This window comes from Amblyomma mixtum, chromosome 1, assembly GCF_055824585.1.
Source record: "Amblyomma mixtum isolate Tamu chromosome 1, ASM5582458v1, whole genome shotgun sequence".
Lineage (NCBI taxonomy): Eukaryota > Metazoa > Arthropoda > Arachnida > Ixodida > Ixodidae > Amblyomma > Amblyomma mixtum.
In genome coordinates this window covers 318,223,497-318,247,834 of record NC_143012.1, presented here as the reverse complement: position 1 = coordinate 318,247,834, position 24,338 = coordinate 318,223,497, and the positions used below count along the sequence as shown (strand labels likewise).

The window sequence follows — 24,338 nt, the reverse complement described above, 5'->3', positions numbered from 1 at the left end:
ATACGCCGGGGGTTTAAGGGGTCATGTGAAAATTATTGACTTACAAAACCCCCTAATGTGTCCAACTAATCATCTGACTGGCGATGACGCCAGTTATCACAGTCCCGAGATGATGACTTCATTTCATGCGAATGACACGATCTGCCCACAGCAAAACTAACATTTGAGGCCAGAATTTTAAAAGAAAACGCAACACATTCAGAAAAACGCTTTGAGAAGCAGAGAGAACTAGAATGCTTTCTGTTTCTTGCTAACGCTCTCCTTCTTACCGGGCGGTGTAATCGAACGAGCTCGAAACGATCGAGCGTGCCATTACAGGGATCCACGTTGGCCCGTAAACACGTGTGCGACGCGCCGTTAAGCCTCAACTCGCCTGTGATGCCCTGTACTGCCAATCCTGGTGATTAAGAGCTCACGAGCGTTCACAGACGACGTGCGCGAACGCGTCGCTATGTGCGGCAGCCTTGAGGTGGATACGCCCGTCGAGGATTGAACACGTTAGTATCCACACTGTTCGAAGCTAATACCACGCGTTAAGTTCTCACCTGCGCTTTCCTTTAAGTGCAGACTTGGGCGTGACCTCAGATGTAATGAACCTAATGCCACGCTAAACTGCCAGCGTGAACTCGTTTCTCCATCGTTAATCACATCGCTGCGGCGTATTTAACAAAAATAATGAGAACGTTTTCACGTTTCATGAAAAAAAAATGCATCAAGTTAGAGCAGTGTTAAAGCAAATGGCGAATAGGTAAAGTGAAAAACCGCTTGTTAAATATTCTCCGAAAAACACTAGAAGCTTTTCATCACGTGGCACGCAAAGCAAAGCAAATATAGATGTTGATATACTCGGCACAGGGCGTTAATGAATGCGTAAATTGTATTGAAAAATTTTTTCTTGCATTCACAGTTATGCCATTCACACTGGGAAGCCTCAATACAGGGTGTATAGGAATAGAAGATACAAGAAGGGAGTCGGGTTTAAAATTCGCATTTATGCTTTGTTTTAGTTCATCCTTGAGTTCGCGTTTGGGACAAGCTCTTCATGACAACTTTATTGATTCCAGAACACCTGAATTTTAATTGCATTTCAAAGGAAAGTGCACAGCCGGCATGATATGAAGATAGGAAAGAAGTAGCGAGAATGGAACGGTTTTCGATGTCTTCTGGTCCCGGACAACGGCAGTTCGTATTTTTTAATTTGAAACATTGCAAAGTCCAAAATCAGTATTGTTTCAGTTTTCTTTAAGTCATTTCAACCGGAACCTCCAAGCTTATTCGGGACATTTTTTTTTCTCATTACCAGCATGTCTAGTGTCGACAGAGAAACTCTAAACCGACTGAAAATGAAAAAAGAAATCAGTATTTCGGGCTGACTTCCTCATGTATATTTCATCAACTGTGTCACCTTCAGACTAGAAAACACTGCCCTAACGGCCTAAAATCTGAAGAGAATGTTCCTTTCCCTGATTCTTTAAAACAGCGCAAAAGATAGGGACACAGATAGAAAAGACACACACAGCGCTGTATGTGTCTCTATCTGTCTCTTTTCTATCTGTGTCCCTGTCTTTTGCGCTGTTTTAAATAATCATGGTTCACCAACTAGCCTGCACGTCTACCCTTGTAAGTTCCTTTCCCTGCTCTTTCTTATCTGATCTCAGACTCTTTCAAGTAGATTTGGCACGAGAATACTTCCTGCAAATATATTTCACTCCGCATTTTTTCTGCTTTAAAGCGAAGTAACATAAAGTATAACCGTATGGTTTAAAACTCTTTGTTTTGCACTCCACTTTTCTCTTTTCACTTCGCAGTTCTTCAAAACGATGCATTCGTTTCTCATTCTTCTTCGCGACTTCCCAACGGGCGCGTTCATGAAGAAGACGCAACTACGGCGGCGAAGCGTTTACAACTCTCGGCGCACGTTTCGAGCCTCCAAATCAGCGTTGTCCCCGAATCACGCCGGACGTGATAACCGAGAACCAAAAAAAGTAATAATAAAAACAAACAAACGTATCCGCGAAAACACCAACACGCGCCGGCCAGAACCAGCAGTGGAACACCGCTAAGCAACGGTAGAGGATGAGGAAGACTGAGAGAGAGCGACGAGGGAAGTCGGAGAGGAGGATGTGGAGGAGGGTCCCGGGAACAGCATCCCGCTCCCCTTCGCCTCCCAGCCGAGCCAAGCTCCTGGTGCGAGGAAAGCCCGAGCTGAAGGGCGGGCTGTGCGCGAAGGGTAGAGGATCTCGCTACGTCACGGCGTCTCCGCTTCGTCAGATTGGTCAAGCGTGAAGAGCGCGCGCGCGGAGAGCGAGGGAGGGGTGGAAGACGCGGCTCGCGCCCGCGCGCTGTCGTCGGCGCGAGGGAAAGGGAGGGCTGCGAAGAGGGGCTCGCTCGTTTATAAAGGACGCCGATCGCCGGCTTTGGGCACACACGCGGTACACACACTGGGTTTTTTCGGGAAGGCCAAACCCCCCTGCGGCCTCTCTCTATCCGTACGCGCAGGCTCTGCCATCTCCCACCACCGGCATCAGCTGTACCGACGACGCCGCAGAGATGGTCACTGTCCAGTGCAAGCTCGTGGCCGCCATGGCTCTGGTCCTGGTCTGCTGCGCCCTGGCAACCACCAGCGCTGACTACACGGTGGACGAGTGAGTAGTGGCTGACCGACAATGCTCGCCTAAACAAACAACTCCGAAGAGTTAATTTAGTGCGCGCGTCATTTTCGCTCATAGATATCTGTCGGTTATGCCTGTTCAAGGAGGAGCTTGTTTGTTGTGTTGTTCCCTGTAAAACAAACTTTATAAGATGGCAACGCATGGCCAATGGGTTTGTTGCTCTTTTCAATCACGTCACTTCAAGAAGTGATAACAACGATCCCAATGTGGAGGTACTGAAGTTGGGGGATGGGACAAAAATAAGACTCATTGCTGATTATTTTTATATTGGGATGGAGTAGATTTAAGATGGACTGAGTCTACTCAGAAAGATTGGCGCAATTTATGTTAGACTAAATTATGAATGATTTGTCCGACGCTTGATGTGTTGTGCCTGGGTGACATTCATGCAGCCAAACTCGATAAGTTTGTACGGCTGAAGAAGTCAAGTCTGTTGCTATGTTGAGATTATTCTTAAAGCACGTCCAAAGATTTTTTAATGGTACAACGCAATTTGTATGGCCGCATTTTTACCTAAGAAACGTTTCTGCCTTTCTTTCCTATCTCAGGCTTCAGAAGTACGTTTGCGCCTATCTTATATTCCTGTCGCTTCCGTTTCTGATATAACCCTCCAAAAAACAATGTTCTAACGCAAAATGGCGTGAATGTACTTCCCGCTGCATCCTCAGGAGTTCAGCAGCACCTATAATTCTACGTTCAGGAGAAGTTGCCGAAAGCCTGTGCAGAAAAATCAACATCACTTACATCTGATTAACAACTTTTCAAGCTTGCAGTTTACGCCCAATATTTTTCCTATTTCAAGATTCACATCTCTGCCACAGGGCCTCCTCGCTCTTGACCCCGACCGGCACTGCTTGCCAACAATAACTTACACGTCACAGATGGCACCTCTACCTATAGCAGAAGAGCAAAACATTGAGTTCAGGTAACAAAATGTAGCCCTGTTCTAGTTTAGAAAATGAAAAATGAAGGCGAAATTGAAAGGCTCAAACTCAACTTGCCTATAGGCCTCAACACCTCCTCTCACAGCGTCTCTCATAGCATGAGTCGCTTTGGGACGTTAAACCCCATAAACCAAACCAAACCTCCTCTCACACCTTAGCCTGCTTGACTGGAAAAGCGCTAGCCAGTTGCTTCAGCACAGCAGCTACTCCTCTGGGTAACAAACGTGCACCATGCCTTACAGAGGCACTCCGTTGATGCCTCTAAAAACCAAATCCTCTAATGATGCATTAATGAGTATGGGGTGAAGTACGTAAGTAAGCGGATGAGTTAATAAACTTTTACGGTTTTTTCTTGAAGTAAATTGGTTGCAAAGTCATTATTCTGCTAACATGGTGATCTGTTTGTTACTGAAGCATGGAATTTAAGTGCTAATGCTCGAGACATAGAAGCAGAGCATCACGGAAGGCACTGCTCTAGCTTTTACGGGCCTATACAAACAAGCCCCTACGTCTGCGACGTACATCAAAAATTGGCCATGCCATCATGTTAAATGAACATGGTTGTGCTTAGAAGAAAGCTTAAAGATTTATGCAAAGGGTTTGTTGTACAAACCTGGACTCGACTGGTATTTCTCCGCTAATGAAGCTGGTGATCAACCTGACGGTGTGCGTGCAGACCACAGTGACGGAGTCTAGACTACTGCAAAAAAAACAAAAGCGAACTTTTGCCGAGCATGGAATAAATTGTCACATTCATTTTTACTATTGTTTTTAGTTCAACAGCGGCTTAAATATTAAGTAAACAACGCAAATGCCGAAACATTTATATATGTTAATCGTTCTGAAGTCCTTTTTGTTGATCCTTATTCTCAACGTCCGCTTCTTCTTGGGCAGTGCAGTTCTTTAAATGCATTGCTTCTTACACTGAATGTCACCTCAATAAAAGGAAAATGTAGCGTATAGAAGAGTACGCCTATTGGAACCAAGACACGTCAATAGCCACCTGTCGCTTCTAAACACTTTATTCATAGCACAAAAAGGTCGTCGTACTGCAGATGCCCCGTTAGGAAAGAAAAATTACAAAAATATACGAACTATTATGAGCCAAAATGTTGTTTTTGCACCCTAACCCACTTCAGTGGCAACAAACTGCGTCTTTGAGCCTGATGTTTCTTTGAAAATGGTGTACACTTTAAAAACAACACAATAAACTATTTTATCATAAAGAAGCAAAAAGAGATAATGTCCGTAAAGGCGAGCTTCCTGGCCAAAAACTACTAGTAATATCAGCTACAATGCACCCTTGTGTGTTTTTTTTTATTTTCTCATTGTGATTATACACTGACCAGTAAAAGCGTGGCTAACAACTGCGCGTGAAAGTAGGGAAAGCCCGCTCGCAGTGACCATTGCCTTTCTACAGAAACCCGTCTGGGCACTTCCGCAAATGTCGTTTTCAACCTTTTCTTGACCTTAGCTGTCCTGCCCTCTAACACATATTGCCCGCGCTCAGTAATTACTGGTGCCCTTAAATGAATAAGAAAGATTTCAGAGCTTTGCAGGGAAGTATATCAACAGACTGTATAAACAATAGTCTCGCTTAGGGCATCCCAGCAAGTGCGCTTCGCTGCCAATCACAGCGCCATGAGAAGAAGCCTTTTCAGTGTTCTACCCTTGATGACTGCGCGCGCAGCCTCCGCACTCTTCTTTCTCTTATCCCTTTCGTCAGGAAGTGCGCCTGAAACACTCACACGAATGACGGCGTTAATCTCCATGTGTGTTTACACTTTTTCCCGAGACCTTGATGGTTGTCAGCCAAGGCTACAGTTCATCGAAAGCAAAACAACGAAACCGTGGCAGAAGTGCGTCAACTACGTGTGGGCGGTGTATTCAAGCCCGCACTTTTTACACATTGCGCAACTATAGGGGGAAAACTTCTTCCCTGAACGTCATCGCTCACATCTTTTTAAAAGAATAATACGTCTGTACATGTGCAGGCAATGATTTGTCACGAACAAAATCAGATACTAATCGTGCAGGCAGCGACACGAATACTTCCGGCGAGAACATTTAATTGGCTGCTTTACCGCCCTCGTGCCAAAACTACGAAGCAAAACAGACTTCGGGAGCGAAGTAAAGGTCAGATTGAAATTTCGCCTGAAGCATTCAGATTCTGCTTTTCCAACTGTCTTCCTCTTTGTACGTATTTTATTTTTCTTCGGCGATCACATAAGGTTTCTAGAATAAAACTACTAACGTTTTCTCCAAGCCCATACGAAACAGTGACATCAGTTACCATGAATTGGGAGCCCAGAGTTTAGTCTCTCATGATGCCGGATACTTAGTTTGCTGGAGAGTCCCAGTTTTATATCGTGCCGCTTCAATTTTTCACAGTGCCATCGTTAGCAGTATAATTAACTTGATACTGAGATGACACATTATTTTCCGTACAACAGATGAGATTTTGTCGGCTCAAATATGCAGTCAGTTACCCTATACTCGGCGGCAGCTCTTCTTGGCAATGAAGGGGAGGATACAGGGGCGAAGCGACCCTTACTGTATCTTTCCGCCAAGTAGTTGGGCCGCATGACAGTGCGCTTGGCCGCCTGGTCGCTTGACGCGTTGCTTTCTGCACCGTACCTTCATTCCGTCACTGGTGTAGCTGACGCCATCTACGGGAGCTCCTTGTAGCAAGACGTTCCTAGCAAATTCGTCGTAATCAATAAAAATACTTTTATTCACTTTTTAACGTTGAAAGTTGGGATTAGAAAGAAAAAAAAAGAAAAAGTTCGGGTTAGTTGGAGTTAGAAAGAAGTAATGAATATTGACAATATAATATGTTCTAAGCGAAAAATAATAACTCTAGGCGGGGACTATATCCTCTTGCCTAGGGAGATAGGGTGTGCTTAGGCTTCATAGCTTCCACTCCATTGAAAAAAAAAGTTGTTGCGGAGTATAACTCTTCCCACTGCAACTGTTTTACGTTATGTAAACTCGAAAATTAGCCTGACTGATATGAACCTCGTTCGGGTTGGTAAATTTTTTAAAATGTATTTTGTTTTCACATTCGCGGTGATTAGCTTCCTGTTTCGCCTTTTCATAGTAGCTTCCAAACATTCTCGACGAGCTCTCCTAGTTGGTTATTTATTTCGTAGTACAGCCTTTTTAGCATAGACATTAACAGTAATGATGTTCAATACAAGTCATCTCAAACACTATCAAAATTTATTACGAATATCGGCATCGTGAATTGAGTAAAAAAAAACTCCTCACCAATAACCAAAAATTAAAGAGTGGTCGAAAAACATACTAGATCTTGTCATTCGTAAAGCAACGAAAACAAGTGCAGCCTCTTATTCTGGGCAGAAAGTTGACGTCAGGAGAGAATACCACAGTTCACAAGGCCATCTCAGTCGTGTCAGGGGAGGCGAAAAGAGAGCAATAAATGGGGCTGGAGAGTTTCTTCTTTTGATGACTATTATTTCGTGACTGGTGGCTAATGAAGGCGGCTGCTTAAAAGGCCGTTCCCGCCGAGTGCTGCAAGACTCCAGACAGCAACTGAGTGTAGTGGCATGCACGCTCTCATTACGGAAATTATGAACGATATAAAGCTGTGTGCTGTGTCCCAGATCAAATTGCGGAGAATACGCCAGACAAGCCGCCTTAAAAGTTTCGGTGTCAGGTTAAGGCCTATTCAACAAATCTGTGCCGAGCAGCAATAGCCTCTACGGTGTTCTCTGGCCCTAAAGGTATTTTTGCGAAAGTGCACTATTTTGTCTCTTTGCTTCATAAAATTCATAGCCCACTTTAATACCTTTAAAACCTGTAGATTTTAGACAAGATATGCGGCGCCTGCTAAGGTGACGCAGTTGTCACTCGGCTCTCCGAAATACGATTAATGCAGCAGTAGAATATACAACAAAGACAACAAGTCTCACATTCTTCCCCCTTACGGTGGCTAGAAATATTGCGACGCAGAAATTTGTATTTCGGCAAAATCCCTGCAAAGATATCTCGTTTCAAAGAGACTTCGAGAAACGTGATGGCGTCACGCTATTTTGCATCTGTTGGAGTGAAGCCATTGGAAGTAAGCTCCTCTATTCATTCTTGCACCAGCGTCTCCACTAGCGACGGCTGTCGGCAGCAAGATTACGCTTGAGGCTTCTCTCTGGCCTACTTAAAAACTCACAAGAAATATCAATATGCATCAGATGGCCATCTAGTGCTAGCCTTCTCTCCTCGAGATGCGCAGTTTTCACAAGCACGAAAATTGTGAAATCTGACGCTGCCTGCTAGAGGTCATCCACGTTGACCTCCGGTTATTATTTTTTATATATATGACATTTAATGTGGTCGTTGGAAGCCTTCCTGAACCTAAGCTATGTAGCTGCTTTTTTGGGGGGGAAATTCTCGGATTGCAAACGCTTTTTGGGAGACGTATATTTAACGCTCCGTCATCTAAGGTTTACGGTAATAAAACTTGAGATAGCCATGACAAGAAAAAAAAAATGATTGAAAACACAACACTATAAAACGTGAACAGTAAGGTGAGATTTTTGGTAGCACTGTAAAGCATTTCACTTGGAGCGGCCAACAAGATTACATCCCTGCCGAAGCCAGCTTAGGGTTCAGAATCTCCTGCATTGCATGGATTGATTGAAAAACGTTCGTACTTCGTTCAATAACTTTGATCTTATAGCTCCAACTGCAGGACTTCGCGTTCCTTCGGTAGATACATTGGTGACGCCAACGAAATGACTACTTTTTGGGTTGGTACATCACAGGTTTCTTTTCTGCAAAATCTACTCGCGAAGAATGAATCACGACAGAACTTCAATGTTACTAGGAGCCTTGCCCCAGGGCTAGGCACCTATCTGGGGTAGCCGAAACGTGACCCTACCGTACACCACACCATCCGTAATTAAAAGCGGGAACATACGCCAAAGTTTTTTGTAGTTTTTACCCGACAGCGTAAGGGTCCCGCTCTGCAAAAAAGCTGGCGTCGGCGTTACCGTCGGCGTTACCAAAAAATCTGGATTGGTCGAAAAGGTGGCTGTTACAAGAGGCGCCCATAGATGGCGCCAGCCACACCAGCGACGCATTGGATCTTCAGCGATCGGAGCAACCGCGCGCAACGCGCTAAGCGCGTGGGTCGTCGGTCACCGTCTTCCTCTTCATTATCATTTAAAAACGAAGCAGACCGAGAAACCCGTTACTAGAGTCGCCTCTCAAGCTTCTGCGCAGCAGACCCACCGCTGTGTCCTCTGACCCTTGGGTTGCGAGTCACACAAGCTACCTCTAAGCCACGCAGGCAGGTTCGTGCAGCTTGGATAAAGCGGAACTTTATATGCTACGTCGAGTATTCTTTCACATAATGATTTCGATTACGAGAGAAGAAACAGTGTGTGTCTGCGTGGGCAGGAGGAACCGCTGTCGCGGCTTAAAGGCCCTTAAAGGTGGAGCTCAAGTGTTCCCCCAATTTATCTGTAGTCAAGTGCGTCACTATATTCTGCTTTTTAGGATACGTGCCCCCATGGGGACAAGAATAAATTTGCTGGCAGAGAAGTATAAGACAAGACTCCTGACGGGACGTCTAATAATTTAGTTGCTACACTGCCTCTTAACCTAGATGGCGGCTTACTGTCCGTTTAATTAGTACTCGCTTAAAGGCATGCTAAAAAACGCTAAACCATATTTACAAAGGAAAGCCACAGGCGACACATTTGCCATGGGCCAGCCGTAACCCAACTGTGCTGGTCTGTAATGTTGCCGAAACTAATATGCATCGGTGTAGCCTGCCCTTGTGAGGAGGAGGTTACATTTTGCGCAGCAAAAAAATTCGTCGTGAATCGAATATCCTAAAAAACCGACGCGGCTGATACGCGTATCTTTTAGCTTTAGTCAAACCCAATGACTATACATCGTGACTCAGTAGTTATGGTGCTCGGCTGCTGACCCGAAATACGCGGATTCGATCCCGGCCGCGGTGGTCGAATTTCGATGGAGGCGAAATTCTAGAGGCCCGTGTACTGTGCGATGTCAGTGCACGTCAAAGAACCCAAGTTGGTCGAAATTTCCTGAGCCCTTCACTACAGCGTCTCTCATAGCCCGAGTCGCTTTGGGAAGTTAAACCCCATAAACCAAACCAAACCTATGCATCGCGAGATAAACAGCACTTCGTTTTATCCATTGGTGATTGAATGGGGTGGACGTACCTTCGCTGATATGGTAATTACACCCGTATATTACCATAAAACTCCAACAATGAGGTTTCCCCCAGTGCATAGCTGCTCTAAGTCAGAGGATATGTTGTGCTGTTCAGCATTTCTACTAATATTTCGCTGTTCTATAACGTATTCCTAGTGCTTACTGCTTATGTTACTACCTAACCCCAGAGGCTTCCAACCGAGAAGCTGCAAAACCATAGACCAAAGAAAAAAAAAGTTGCCTCTATTTTACAAAACTTCTGAAGATAAATTGAACAAAGGACCTCTTGGAGGTTTTAAATCTTATTAAAATTAGACCAGGGACTAAAAACTTTTCCTTCCCATACGTCCGCACTTAATTACTGAAGGAAGGACGTTGGGAAGAAAAGGTACGAATCGTGCGCGTGGTCGTCGGTAGCGATTTGCATATACAGCCACTCATCAAACTGATTTCAAAAGCTAGAGATGACGCTGCCTTACTAGTCTGTTGGATGTTCACTTAGCTAGCACTAGTTGGTTGGAGAGCTTTCTCGTACGCTGCTCTGAGTGCTTTCCCGGGAGGCCAAAAGATAATGGAATGTGGCTCAATTTTAGGGCATGCCCAATTTTCGCTTCATCAAACAAAATTCAAAGTGTAGTACGGGTATTGCACGAAATGAATATGCGGCGAAAGAAAAACAAAAGGACCGCCCTAAAAGTCAGAAATGGCATTTTTTTACTAATTCCAACTTCAGATAAAATAAGTTGGGACGTTGCACTTTGTCCTTTCCTTTCGTCTGCTGAGCACTTATTGCTGGTGATGCTAAGCCAATACACCCGTGTCCAGACCATTTGGCATAATAAAACGCCACTATTTCGAATAATGAGTGAGAAGGCAGCGTACTATTTTTTCCTGCTATGCTGTGCTGTTATAGTGGAAACTCTTTCACTGCACAGCCCTGTAAGCGGCGTCTGTGAGCACCTCTCAATAATAAAAAAAAATATCTTAGCTATACTGCGTAATTAAAATGTGCTTTAAATTCGCGCAGCCCAACAAACCAGTGCGCTTTACTGTGACACCTTGAAATTCATAACACCATCATAGCGCCGCTCATAACACCAGACTAGAAATTTCCAACGTGCCCACTGGGTTCATGCCTAACCCTGTTGGTACCTCACAGGCACTAAATCTTGGTTTCTGTAGCTGTTGGTCGCCCACTTCGTTTTGCCCGCTTAAGTTACAGTGCGCGTGAACTTGACCTTCTTTGCATGCGATAGGCGTCCAGTTTTGCGTAATTTGCAGTGCTTGGGTGGAGCGATTGCCGGCATTCATTTTCAAGGCTATAGAAGATACACAAACTCCCCCTCCTCCCATAAAGCGCGGTTCTGCTCTTCGCTTTGTGGCTTACGCCTTATGTTCACTTTATAAGACAAGCACTGAAGACATGACATCAGGAGACATTCTCTCGAATTTTTGTCGAAAAGTGCAGTTTTAACGGCGGTACTGAGCTGATAACTTGGCATCCAAACCAGACGGAGTGGACTATCGGTAAGGGCAGAGCCAGTACCGCATGAGGCCCACTTGTGTATATTTTGATGAATGGTTTTCTGTGCGCTTGCTTAAAAGCAAAACGATAAAACGGGGTCACGGGATCGCGGGCTGTCCCGGATTCACAAGTACTTGACGGACGACCATGGCACGTTTCAGAGACGCCCTTTCCTAAAACGTGTCAGCACTGAGAAACCATTTGCAGAAGCCGTCATGCCAAGATTGATCTGGACCGCAGTCACTTCGAACCGAATCTCGTTATCAGAGGAAGACGAGGTAGTCATGTCCATTCCTTCTCTACCAGCGTTTTCAGGCAGAACGCGTGTAGAAGCAAGAGCGCGAGGAGCTTTGCAAAGTTGAACAGCGCCCCTAGATTACCGCCAACCGGCTGTCTACACAAAAGTCACGGTATCCTTCTGACGGTCATTCACGCGCTTCTTCTCAACAGACCGCTGGCAGGCATGGCCTCTGAGAGCGCTCATCGCGTCATTACAGGAAGGCGCAGATGATAAGACTGGTTATGAGGCACGATCAGGGGCAGACGTGCCCACTGCCGAGCAGAGATTCATTACAGTAGCGTCCGCTGCAAGGAAGTCAATTTCTGGGATGGCACTCTAGGATACAATTTGTAGGTTGGAGGGTTGCTAGAAATTCGTGATTGCGAAGGGCAGAAGGGTAGCACCCGGCAGGTAACTCTTGCTCCGCATTACGAAGTGACCTCCCCTGCCGGAGTGCGTAGCCTTGGGCAGCTATGAGTCATCGCTGCTCTCCCATAGGTCCAGTGATGGTTTCGCTTATGTCGACCTCGCTCCTAGTTCTGGCCCGGCGTGATTACGTCGTCATCATCGATACAGTACGCCCGCAGGTCATCAGTTACGAGATGAGAAAAGGAAAAAATTGTTGAACAAATCAAGTTCGTGATGAAAAATTAAAGTGGCTAGGTGATCAGGACGGAGATCAGTATGGCACAGTAGTTGCCTAGTTGATAAAGGAGCCAGCGTTAGAAGCGATTGACGCGAAGGCAGGAGAAATATGCAGTGTCGGAAGCTGATTGGTGCATTGTGCAGGCCTCACGTCAGAGGTCTGCGGAGATACAGGCAGAAGATCCACCAGTTTGAGCAGAGAAAGAAGCTCTCATTCGAGCCAAGCCTCGCCCCGTCAGCACAAGCGACGGAACTTCGCGTTTTCTGCATAGACAGCTCGTGCAATGGAACTAATGGATGGTTGATAGAAACCGAAGAAGGGGAAAAGAACACTGGTGACACAAAATCTAAGAAACTCTCAGGTGGACGGGTATCGCACGATTAGCTAGGCTTTTTCGCCTTTGAAGCTGAGAAGCTTGCGGCTACGCCACAGCTTTGATGCTTCAGTAGCGTGAGGACTAATTCCATGAGAACTACATAAAGCGACCTTTCGAAGGCTACGTTAACCCCGTCCTTTTAAGGAGACTGTTTTTTTTTTTTCTTATTTAAGCATTTCAGCTATACGGATACTACGGCGCTCCTAAGTTACTATATAATGCCGGCGAAAATTTCTTTGAGAAAATTGCTCTCGTTACCACATCAGTGGAACGCTGCAAGCAAATTTAATCTCCGGCCACACACACAGCGTTGTCCTTCATTACTCACAGCTTAAGCGGCGGCATATTGCGACCTAGTCGTTTAATAGCAGGCAGACGTAATCATGACCACGGGTTTCCTTTCCTGCCCCAATGTAAACTTAGTTTCAAGGGCACAAGTTTCCGCTGATACTGTCGATATATGAGCGGCAATTTTTTTTCTTCACTCACAGCGCTCTTAACACTAACCACTTTATACCCGGCGTAGCTATTATTTATTTTGTCTGGCCTACTGGCTCAAGCCGAAAGCATTCCTGCCTTCCTATTCAAGTTTTTCGTTATGAATATCACACACTAGCTATCACGACCAACAATACTGCTCAGGAATGCCGCACTGTGCATGTAGTTTTTGTTGTTTTTGCCGTTATATCCTGAAGCTTTTATACAACGAGAATAAGGGCACCACATTTCGCAACCATCCTAACCCCATCATTTTTCTCTTTTTTTTACTTCTCCGCGTCCTTTTCAAAGAGCTGTGGTCGAGCTTCTGTAGAATGTCTGTCCCAATAATTCCCATCCCTCAGCAAAGACGAAAGGCTAGGCCTAAACAAAAAAAAAGAAAAACTTTAGTCCCAAAAAGTAGTTGACTAGCGCTCAAAGTTATATGACAGCAATAATAATTTTCGATGATGAACGACGTCGCTTTGCGCGCGGAGTTTACATCGCTTTTTCTTTTCTTTCGCTCGGTCCGTGGCCGTTATAATCAGGCTCTTCTTGAAAGCCACGAACAAAACAGGGGTTCCTGCCGCGTGCTCGGCGCTTTAAAAGGGGTGAGGCATCCCGCACGCACGCGCCCGCGCTTAGCGGCAAATACGAGCGTTTTCCTCGCTAACTGGAACTCATTTGCATGTGATTATCGTTAATCCCGTCGAAATTCGCGGCGACGACGGTGATCTTTCACAACAATACGGCTGCAATAAGCTTCCGCTCAGCTTGGACAGCAGTGGGCGCGGGGGGGGGGGGGGGGGGGTTAGGACGAAGCGGCATTTTCGCCCCACCGGTCATCGTCCCTGGTGACGTCGGGTCCGTAGCTAATTTTCGTAATGAATCCGCTTTGCTAACTCCTGAAAGGAAAACGCACAACAGCTAACAACTATAACAACTATAACAACTATAACAACTATGTCCAACTATAATTCCCGCTTTCAGCCCGTCGTAAAGGTTGACAGTTTATTTACCGTGGCCTTTTTTTCTTTTTTTTTTAACTCGATGCGCGCTAATCGTAAGCATTTAGCGTCATTGCTTTTGCAGAGGTTAGAGCTTACGTTTCATGGCTGGATTATTTCTTTTTACGCGTGGTGGTCGAAAATTTACAGAGCTCTTTCATCAGAGAGTCTCGCAAAGAACGGTAATATGTCGAGCATAACAACATGTCGAACAGTTAGGCCTTTCGGTGCAACGTTCAAAAATATGTAGCCAGCAGTAGGGAGGTTATTTCTCTTTTTGCATTAAATACTGAATAGCGTCCTTTTTTTCTGAAAACTTGACAAAAGGTCGGCATTATTGTACAACTCTGCACGCGTTAAACGCGGTGCTTGCGTTCAACACACGAGTTCCCCGGCCGACGAACTGTGCAGTTTTATGCCGTGTTATATAAAGTATTCACTCGCGCTCAGACGCTCCTTTGTTCAGAAGCCGCCGAGGCAACAGGACAGCACCTGCAGGTGAGATTGAAGTACCTTCAGGTACTAGCTTTCAGTTTTTCATTGAGCTAAACCTTGTTGCAGTCCTTCTTGTAACCCGCAGGTGGGGCTATTGTCCGAAAGTGGTTTCACAAGTGTGAATTTAAGAACCCGCTGCAGTGGAATATATCCGACGCAACTGTGGAGTGTCCCTTCTCTTCGCTGATGAATGGGCTCGATACTGGCTTTTAGATCGCTTTACTTCGCATTCTTTCTGGGGGGGACGGAGGGGGAAGCGGTGGGGAGGGTTTCCCGCAAGCTGGCCACGCTGTATCGACTCGCACAACTTCGGCGAGTCGCATTTTGCAAAGTTTGAAGTAGGCTACTATAAACTGCAAAGTCTTACTTTTAAACCAACGTGCGTCTAGCAGTCCGCTAGGAAAAAGAGGAACTTACAGCCCTCACACGCAAGGCTACGTGCGTGCGTCTGCTTCTCTAAAGGCAGGTACAAGATTCAATACATTAGCATAATGAAGGCGAAAAAAAGGCAATAAAAGCAATAAAAAGTGGTTCAGAAATTTAAAAATCCAGTTTAGCAAAATGCAAGTAGACTTGCTCGACCGAAGTTCTATTATTATTACTGCCGCTACTCCTCCGCATAACTGGTCGAGGTGACGATGCTTGTGAAAGATATTTGCGCTTGGCAGAAAAAGTGCGAGCATGCAAATACACATGGAAAAACGACCACGACTCAGAGCACTTTCAGTATTTGATTGATGACTTAAGAAAACACTGAAGGGACCTCTCTGCACAGTCCATAGAACATCACCATAGAACATCAAGCTTTATGCATTTATTTTTAGTGTCATAGGTGCTGGAGGGTGTAGTCAAAAAGCTAATCAACCCTGTGATACCCGACGTATCACGTACGATAAAGGCTAAAGAATTGTGAAGAATTTTCCTATATGCCCGTACAAGTACATGAAGTACATGAATTCCTCACAGCATTCCATAAACCGGATTTCCCAACGAGTTTATTGAAGCAAATAGTCGGCTACCAGAGATGTAAAAGGGCTACTGTGAAACCACTCACTAAAAGCCAACCCTAACGGCCAAATAACCTCTATTTTCAATGGGCATACAGCCGCATTGGCGGGTGAAGGAAGGAATGTGAATTTGACTATTTATTTATTAAGAGCGTCTGATGCTGTGTGTGTAGTTTTAATTCTTTTTCCGCGCTCAGAAATTAACGCAATTTGATCATTCTAATTCGGCAGGCACATGCTTTTCGAATAAATCTACCAGTGTTTCTACATTTATTTCATGTAGGAATCACTGGTAATGAAAAAATGGAAGATAATTCATTTTTAACTGATGTTTCCATTGCTTGCTGTGTCTCCCACACATGGCAATAAAGCATCCCACAGTTCTGGCCACGAGTGCTTCGCAAAGCAAATGCAAGTACCGAGCGAACGTCTCGAAGATATAAAGCAGCGGCTGGGAACGCAAATACCGCGTTTCTGGTTCCTGCTCATATTGCATAAAGGGAGCCTTGGGGCTCGCGTTTGTGTAGACAGAACTGGGATGGAGGCCATAATGGCATTCTCAGCCACGCCAGCCAAGGTGTCGGGCTTTGAGAAGCCACAGTCAGGCTTTTTAAACGGCTCAGATGTTCCTATGGCCTTTCCTAGAAACCTTGAATAGTCGTCCCAAAAGCTTAAGGAAGACGATGTGCCTTAAAAGCAATCTTGCTGAAGTTTCAAATCGACGCAAGGAAGTAATGTATGAGAAAGAGAATGTTCCATCAAATGTCGCTGCCGTGAGAAAAGCTACTGGCAATGACAGTTTGCGTCCGACGCTGGAATGGCTGTTGCCGGCGGAGGCTATGAATAGCATTGCTTGTAGAATAGCCTGAAACGCGTGGCATGAAGCCTGCCCACTCAAAAAAAAAAAAAAAAGACAGAATCGTGTTCGCATTACGACAAAATGTCTTGTCGTTTGGTCTCAACAGTCGATTTTTCTCTTGTATTGCAGTATTCTTCTATAGTACTGTTGTCTTTTCTGAAGAAATTTCCTGTTCTGTCGTTAAGACTAGGCCAGACAGCAATGGTACAAAAAATTCTGTTACTACAAGTTTCTGACCAAAAATAATACCGAATGTCTGTTGTGAGGAAAGAAAGTTGTTTTTTTTGTTCTTTTTGGCTGGGTAACACCACTGCCCGCTGTAAGCGCTAATATCCTCTAGAACACCGGGGAGTGACGCCAGTGTCGGTCCCAGCTGGTGCACCGGATAATTATGAAAAGGTCTGACAAACCTCCATCACAAGGGCGTGGAGCTCCACATATATCTTATAGACGTCTCGAGAAGATTGCCCACGGGGGAAATTAATACGACACAAAGCCTACGTCACCTGCTATCCAGCCAAACACTATGGCACGTGTAGCGTCCCATCCACAAGTGCCGATTTTTCAACGCGTCGGAAGTTTACAGCAATTATATATGAATTACGAAGCGAAATAGATATTAACGAATTGTGAAATTAACAAGGCGCCGAGAAATTTGAAGAGTGACGAAGGTCAGGCTAGAATAAAACTATCGATGGTTTTTTAAAATACTACTGCACAGGCAACACAAAAAAGGCACAGAGAAACACTAAAACATCATCGGCCGCTAATTGCTAATAAGTACTAAATGTTGGTAAATGCATCAAACGTTACTTTTTTCGTGTGTTATATCTCTGTCGAAGAGTTTATGGCGTATTTTTATTTCTTAAAAACTTGAGCTAGATAATGCTACTAGTAATGCGCGTGCTTGCCGAGATTGTGTTTATCGAAACTTTGAACATAATTAGGCTATAGTTTCTCCTACTTCCTTTTCAAATTTCTGCATGCATAAATTTAGCATGTGGATGCGTCGAACATATTCTAACTTTTCTTTCCACGTACCTAATAAAAAGCGGCACTTATTTTTAGTACCAATTTAATCACTTACATAAGAACTAAAGAGGCAACTTCCACCACTCAACTAAACCGTATCTGCGCATAAACTTAATCAAAGGCCAAAAATCGACGCTACCGGAGCCCGCGCTCTAATTATATTTAGGCTTAGCGGAGAAAAAGTTGGCCGCGCATGTTAGAAGGGACCAATCATCACTTCCTAATCCTCGTCCAGGGCTCAAAGCCGTGACGCGGATTAACAACAACGTAACTTACAACTTGCCGATTACCAGAAGATTTTGTACGCGAAGGATTACAGAAGACTGCTCGCCAGACACGCGCCACGCCAACCATCAGCAAAACTAAACGTAAAACACCCATGACAAAGCTATAGTGCATGCCTGCCACTCACCTTCCTTCTCAGCCCCCGTCCCTTCAATCCCTTCTTTTACAGCACACTTTTTTCCTTTTTCTGCTATTTCGGGATAAGTCCTGAGGCATCATGCGCAAGCACTTCAAGCGTGGACCAATCCAAGGCGCTACGCAGGCTTCGCCTCACAATCTGCTAATCTTCTTAAAGACTCCGCACAAAGACAGAAAACCGAAGAGAAGAAATGTGTCACGATGTTATCACTAGCCGCGGTCCAGCCGTTGCGAGGGCAACTCTTTTTATTTCCCCTCACACGCGCGCCAGCGGTTTAACTTTACGGCGGCCCGCGTTTCCTTCGCTGCTCTTTTATTCCACCTCCTAGACGTTAAGTATCCCTACGGCGTTTCGGTCTAATCCCATTTAGGGCCGCGCTCGACCGCGCGCCGTATACCGGTCAGCGGGCGAATTAAAGAGCCACAAAGTGGCCCTCTCTCGTTCAAGCCGTGAACCCACTAAGCGACGCCCGGAGTCGTCCCAATGGGATTCGAGCGTGCGCACTCTGTCTACCTCGAAGAAACTAACACAACCGAGGCGCCCTCTACTCTCTCTCCCCTCCTCCTACTCCCCAACACCCCACCCTCCCTGTTTGTCGAGGGCTCCCGACCCCCCGCACCTTGAGCCATTAGGGCCGCCGCGCACAATCTCGGTGAAACGTTGGGCCGCGCCTTTGCGTCTTTCTCGGCGCTTTAATGCGTTCCTCTGGCTTCGTTTGAAGCAGTGTATATAGGGGCGCGAAAGCCAGCTTTGAAATCTTTATCTTTGATTCTAAATACTTTGAAGAACGAAAAGGTAGTGCGGTGGAAAGTAACTGTCCCTTCCTTAGAGGCTATTGGAGGATTCTGTCGAGTTTCGTTCAAGAGCCTGAGACTCTACTTAACCATACTACGTATTTCAATGCTATATATAGGGCGGCATGGGAGAGACGACATAATTCGTGCTCACCATTGACGTCACTGAGTCATTAAAATCAGTAGAAGTCCTTGTAGGCGCGAGAATATTAGTCTCTCGTTTCATCGGCGCGGAGTTAAAAATAGCATTCGTTAAAAATCTTGTTAATGCATACGTAAGAAAATCGACGACCTGAAGCTTGCTGATTAGTCGATGGTGCTGTAGTCAGTATTTAAGCTCTTTAGCAACGGAAGAAAAGTTGTAAAGCATTGTGATTGTGCTCGCCGCAAAGCGTTGCAGCGCGTAAATAACAGCTGACAAATGTTCTTATATTTGGGGCGCTAATAGAACGTGTAACTGGGTCAGCATTTGCAAAGAGCTGGCCCGATCGGGCGAATAGCGCGACCGGCATCGAGGGACGTGTCAGGACTTAGGGCAGGACGCCTTGTGCGCAGAGCGGACAGCTTCGTGCTTAGAGCTTCTTAATCTTTGATTAGATTTTATGCTATTGGGAAGAAATCGCGGCTGCGTTCGTGGGACTTTCACCATTTACGAGGCGCTCGCGCGCGAAGGATGGCCTAAACATTAATGAGCGGCCGAGCTATGGGCAGACCGTGTACGCCGACTGATCGTTCGAAAAGGGCTTCTTGAATGTATTCGTTCAGCCTTGTTTTGTTAGAAAAGGAAAATAAAATAAAAACGAGAAACGCACTCATAATACATGAACTACGTGATTTCCAGGTTCTGCACCGTGGCTCCGACAACGCTCTTAAGGTCGCATTGGAATTGCAGAGCTTCAACACCTCGCTCGGCTTAGATACTCAGAAGTACGAACAGACGACACTACGGTGACAGGGAGCGACAGACACGCGAGCGCTGACTTCCAGCTGAGTTTAAATTTACGATCACGCGAAACTACGCTGCTTTACGGCCTTGCGGTTATTTCAGCGTTCTATGACTGCGCCCAAACCGGCACCCTGTCGCCTCAGATAGACTGAGAGTTTGTTTTTATTACACAAAGCGAGAAATTCGGTTATGAGCAAAACACGTGTGTAGTCTTCCGGGCAGTATGTTTCCGAGCCACCGGAATTGCTCTCTAGTCGTTTAACAGGGCTCTTACGTAACCCTATGCACGCGTAGGCAAAGATCGGTTGAGAACGAGAGATCCCACCTGCCGCATACCGAGAGCACACGGGGTTCGACATCATGGCACCGCACGGTCCTAGCAGTACCCTTGGTGACCTGTGAGCGGAAAGAAACGGGGGAGTTGAGGGCCTCGGTGGTCAGGATACATTTACGAAAGAATACAACAGTATTTGAAACCAACGAAAGCATGGAGTATTGTTACTATCCTTTATTCCGGCATTGTTGATTACAGTGGCCTGTGAACTTGTGACCAAGACTGCACATCATCGACTCCCTGGAAGCCTGCTTGCGAGGCTTAAAGCTCTCCTCCTCTCTGCTCCCACTCTGAATGACGGCAGCGAGACGAGCATTTGACGCTAGCGCCATCAGCTTCCGAGAAACCCACGTCGTTATTTTATTTCGCGTGCAAGTTGCCAAACAAGATCATCGTACTCCCCTCCGTATCGCCCGCTGTAGGATCCGCATAATTCAATACAACGGCGCCGGTTCGGCCCCGACGCCGTTCCTCACTGAAGGGCTCCTTCTTCCAGCCGGTCTCCTGGGTTCCCGTCCCCACAAAGCGACCGCTTCACTGCGGCGCGCCAATCAGTCGGACACAAGAGGTTCGGCCCGTCGGTCGTCGCACTAAGCTAAATGCCAACACAAATGCCAGCACGTGCATCTTCAAAGGCGCTAACATGGAGTAGTAAGGAAGACAATAACGCGAACCCTAACTCCGCACCATGCGTGCGACACGAACAAAGACAGGCAAAAGAGTCTCCCCCCAAACTCTCTTTCAATCCCCCTCTCCAAGTGCGTCCAAAAAAATGTGTTCTGGTGGGCACAAACGCAGCGCTCCTCTCCGAAAGCGAGTAAGGGCGCATGTTCACCGTCCGGGTAGCACACAGAAGAACGAGGGCGCCTCGGAGCTATGCATCTATTTCAAGTTAATATTGTCACCTACTTAGGAGCGCTTGAAAAAGCGTGTTCGCCAAGACCGGCGCGGATCCCTTATAACCTGGGGCCGTATTCTGTGAGCTGTAAATTTTATGTTGTCCAGTTCGCGTCCATTTTGTTCTCTGCCATTGGTCCCTCCGACACACCCGCGGCTTTCAAGAGTCTGTGGGAAGCAGCCAGACCATTGGGTGGTTGGCGAACGAACCTCACCGTTGACTGCCTTTGACTGCGATATACAGCCAATAGTGAGGACCGGCCGCCAACCACCCAATGGCCGGATTGCTTCCCGCAGACGCTTGAAAGCCACGGGTATATCTTAATGACCAATTCCCAAAGCCAATTGGACACGAAATGGGCAATGGAAAATGGAGAGCTTATAAATACGGCCCCTGGTCTCTGTTCGTAGAACTGCAGTCTCGGTTGGCTAACACGCCTTCTGGGAGCGCAAATTCTACGCGCCCATACAACGTGGATCTCTGGCTTTCGGGAGCTGGCCAGTTTAGATCGTGTCGTCCACCACCACCCATTCCCCTTTGTTACAGCGAGAGCTGGTAAGACCACGTTTTCCGGTTGCGCGGCTTCGTCGAACTCGGCGTAAAACTGAGGAACGCGAGGAAAAGAGACAGCAGGGGAACCGCACCACGCTGATCGATTCTATTCCTCGATCTTTTTTTCTCCTGTCACGGCGGACGGCCATCTTTAAATGGATGGATGAGTGGTTGTGCGTGGCACTGTGTGACCCAAGTTTACCCTGCAATCCCACCCTCCCCCTTCCTTTATACACTACTAAACACTCTGACTGGCATCAGTAATTACACCATCCCGACTGTGGCTGAAATTCGCAATACAACGAGGGCAAATAACCGGTGAACTTTTTATCGTTTTGTTTTTCTTTACCAGCTCAATTTGTTTTGGGTCAGACAACCGGAGAGCACTGCTGTACTGTTCAGCAACGGTTCTATAGTACGAGTTCTCTACGATACTCAGTTGGCATTCTATACTAAATGATGACATCCACTAATTCGTACGCAACAAGACCTTCCCAAATTTTTGCTAAATGGTTCCCTGAGTGGCAGCTTACAAGGCTCTTATTAGTTTTCGCTCCTCTTTTTAAGCGTATTTCCAAGTTTAACTACTTCAGCAAATAGATGCCCAAAGTCGACGCGGGTTCCTGACAATTAAGCACTCGTGCAGCCGGATTCGATGCGGTGTTAGCTGAAAGTAAAAAGTATGGCTACCTCATCAACAGGCTGAACATCATGTGATAAAATACATACACATTATTACGCATTTGTAGGAGTGGTTAGTGCTATAAGTAGTGCGGTCAAAGCGAGAACAAGTCACCCATGATGACGTTGCACTTCAGTAGACCAAAAAGGTAACGATAAAAACAAAATCAAACTTGCCGAACTCGTTAAGAAGACCGCCTGCTAATGATCGCAGTTTGTTTCCAAATACCTCATAAGCAATGCCGAAGTTGGCCGCAGGCAACACACAAGAGGCACCTGCTCACTGGCTGGTTCGAAATGAGTAGTTTCCCAAGAACACGGCGTTGGTGCCAAGAACGCGGCCCAGAAATGAAAGGAACCAGAACGAAGCCGAAAAGGCACCAACGGCGTTAACGCACGTGGTGCCTGGAAGGTTCAAAGGAGGCCATTTGGCTAATTGGCTGCCATCGTTTCCCAACTCCAGAGCGTTCGATTCGCGCGAAATCCGTGACATCAGCGTCGCATAACAAACAACTCACCGTCTCCGAAAGACGCTCGCGCAAGCATCATTTTGCATACTGCAAGCATGGGAGATTAGCGGCGAGTCTTTTTCAGCGACCATAGAGTCAGTCCGTGTACAAGTCGGTCCTCGTTAGTGCTAAGACACTCCTCCAAACTTCGTAGTACGGAAAACGGGCGGGGAGTCCTGGGCGCAGCAAATCCTTCACTCGGTCGAGTTATTTACTGCGCTCACCGGCTTGCCTCACGCAATCACGCCAAGTGCGTAATCCTTGGGCTTCCCGTGGGGGCACAAATAACCAAGACCAGAAGCGGAGCGCTGTAAATATCCCCCGAATTCGGCATGCCTATATAGCGTGCAGTACCATGGCAATGGTGCGTGCACGCTTGTCTACTCTCTCTAGCCCGCTAGGCTCAATTTTCTGGTATAAATAAGGAGCAATTTACGCGTTTTCCTGTTCCACTTCTTTCCGGTTAGCGTAGGCGATATACACAACAGGTCTTCGAGAACGCGGTGCTTAACTTCTTACTAAAATAGACGCGCAGCATTATGCATACAAGTTCCTATAGAACACGCCATTGTACTGCACGAAAAGAGAAATATAATACTTTGCACAACAGATTCTATGGAACTGGCTGCTTTGCTTCACACAAATATGAATACATTATAACGCACAACGGGGCCTCTAATTTAAGCTGTTTAACTTCACGAAAAGAGAAATACAGAATTATGCACATGTATGGAACAGGCTGTTTCACTTTGCTAAAAGAATAACGCCGGAGTTTGAAGAACACTGTTCATGGAAATTATCTCTGTTTCCGATTTCTAGTAAGCAGTTTATGTGTCAAATGATAAAAGGAAGAAAATAAAAGGAAATAAGTGAAGGTTAATCAAAAAAGCGTTCAGGTTGTCTATCCTGCACTGAAAGAAAGGGAAGGGTGAGTGTAACGAGTAAGTACAACGTTGACCAAGGACGTCAGATCAGGGGGCATCATTCCAGATCTCTGGAAGTTGAAGATTACTTTCCTTCTCACTCCTGCAAATATTTGAATTTTCATGGACCAGCACTGATCCCAGCGGAAACGCTTAAAACAAGATTGCACGTGGTGTCTTTTTAACCTTTACGCTAATAGTTTTAACTATTACGACCAAAAAACCAGCGCCCCAATTAATCCTAGGAGCGTGTTTGGTGTTTTTCGTGGGCGTGCTACATACTATTCTCTTTTATACCAAGGCGCGCAACCCTAAATTCTCTGTCGTCCCTGCCGTCTTGTTGAGGACCGTGGAAAGAAATCCTCCCGCGTCGCAGTGTCGCGGTATAGTGAAAAGCGCACAAACTGTCCAGTCGTCACACTCGGCCAGACATCAGCCATATTACGACAGCTGAAAAGAAATGTGAGTGAGAGAAGTTCTCTGCGTACAGACCACAATCTATACACGTGGCACCACTGTAGTTGTGCGCTGCAAACGGGTCTAAATGTGGCACCCCAATATCGCATATAAACAAATTAAGTCATTTGAGAACATGGTTCGAAGATTTATATTTTTTTTCAACGAATTGTGTGCTCTTGTGAAATGCTCCGCTTTATATTGGCACGACTTAAGTTCCGGATACAGAAAAAATCTCAACGTGTCTGCGTCGGAAATAGCAAAACGAAGGCTATCTTATGTTACTGTAGACGGTGA

General features: G+C 46.0%; 1 protein-coding gene across 3 annotated transcripts in view; it reads left to right on the top strand.

Annotated features, from left to right (window-relative positions):
* LOC149372619 (uncharacterized) overlaps positions 1 to 24,338 on the top strand; it is a 138,453-nt gene that overhangs the window by 86,733 nt on the left and 27,382 nt on the right. For all 3 annotated transcript variants that reach the window (XM_089567148.1, XM_089567147.1, XM_089567149.1), the window contains exon 2: positions 2,500 to 2,645. In XM_089567148.1, the coding sequence (XP_089423274.1) occupies positions 2,551 to 2,645 (95 nt within the window). In that variant the 5' untranslated portion in view covers positions 2,500 to 2,550. The remainder of the gene's footprint in view (positions 1 to 2,499; positions 2,646 to 24,338) is intronic.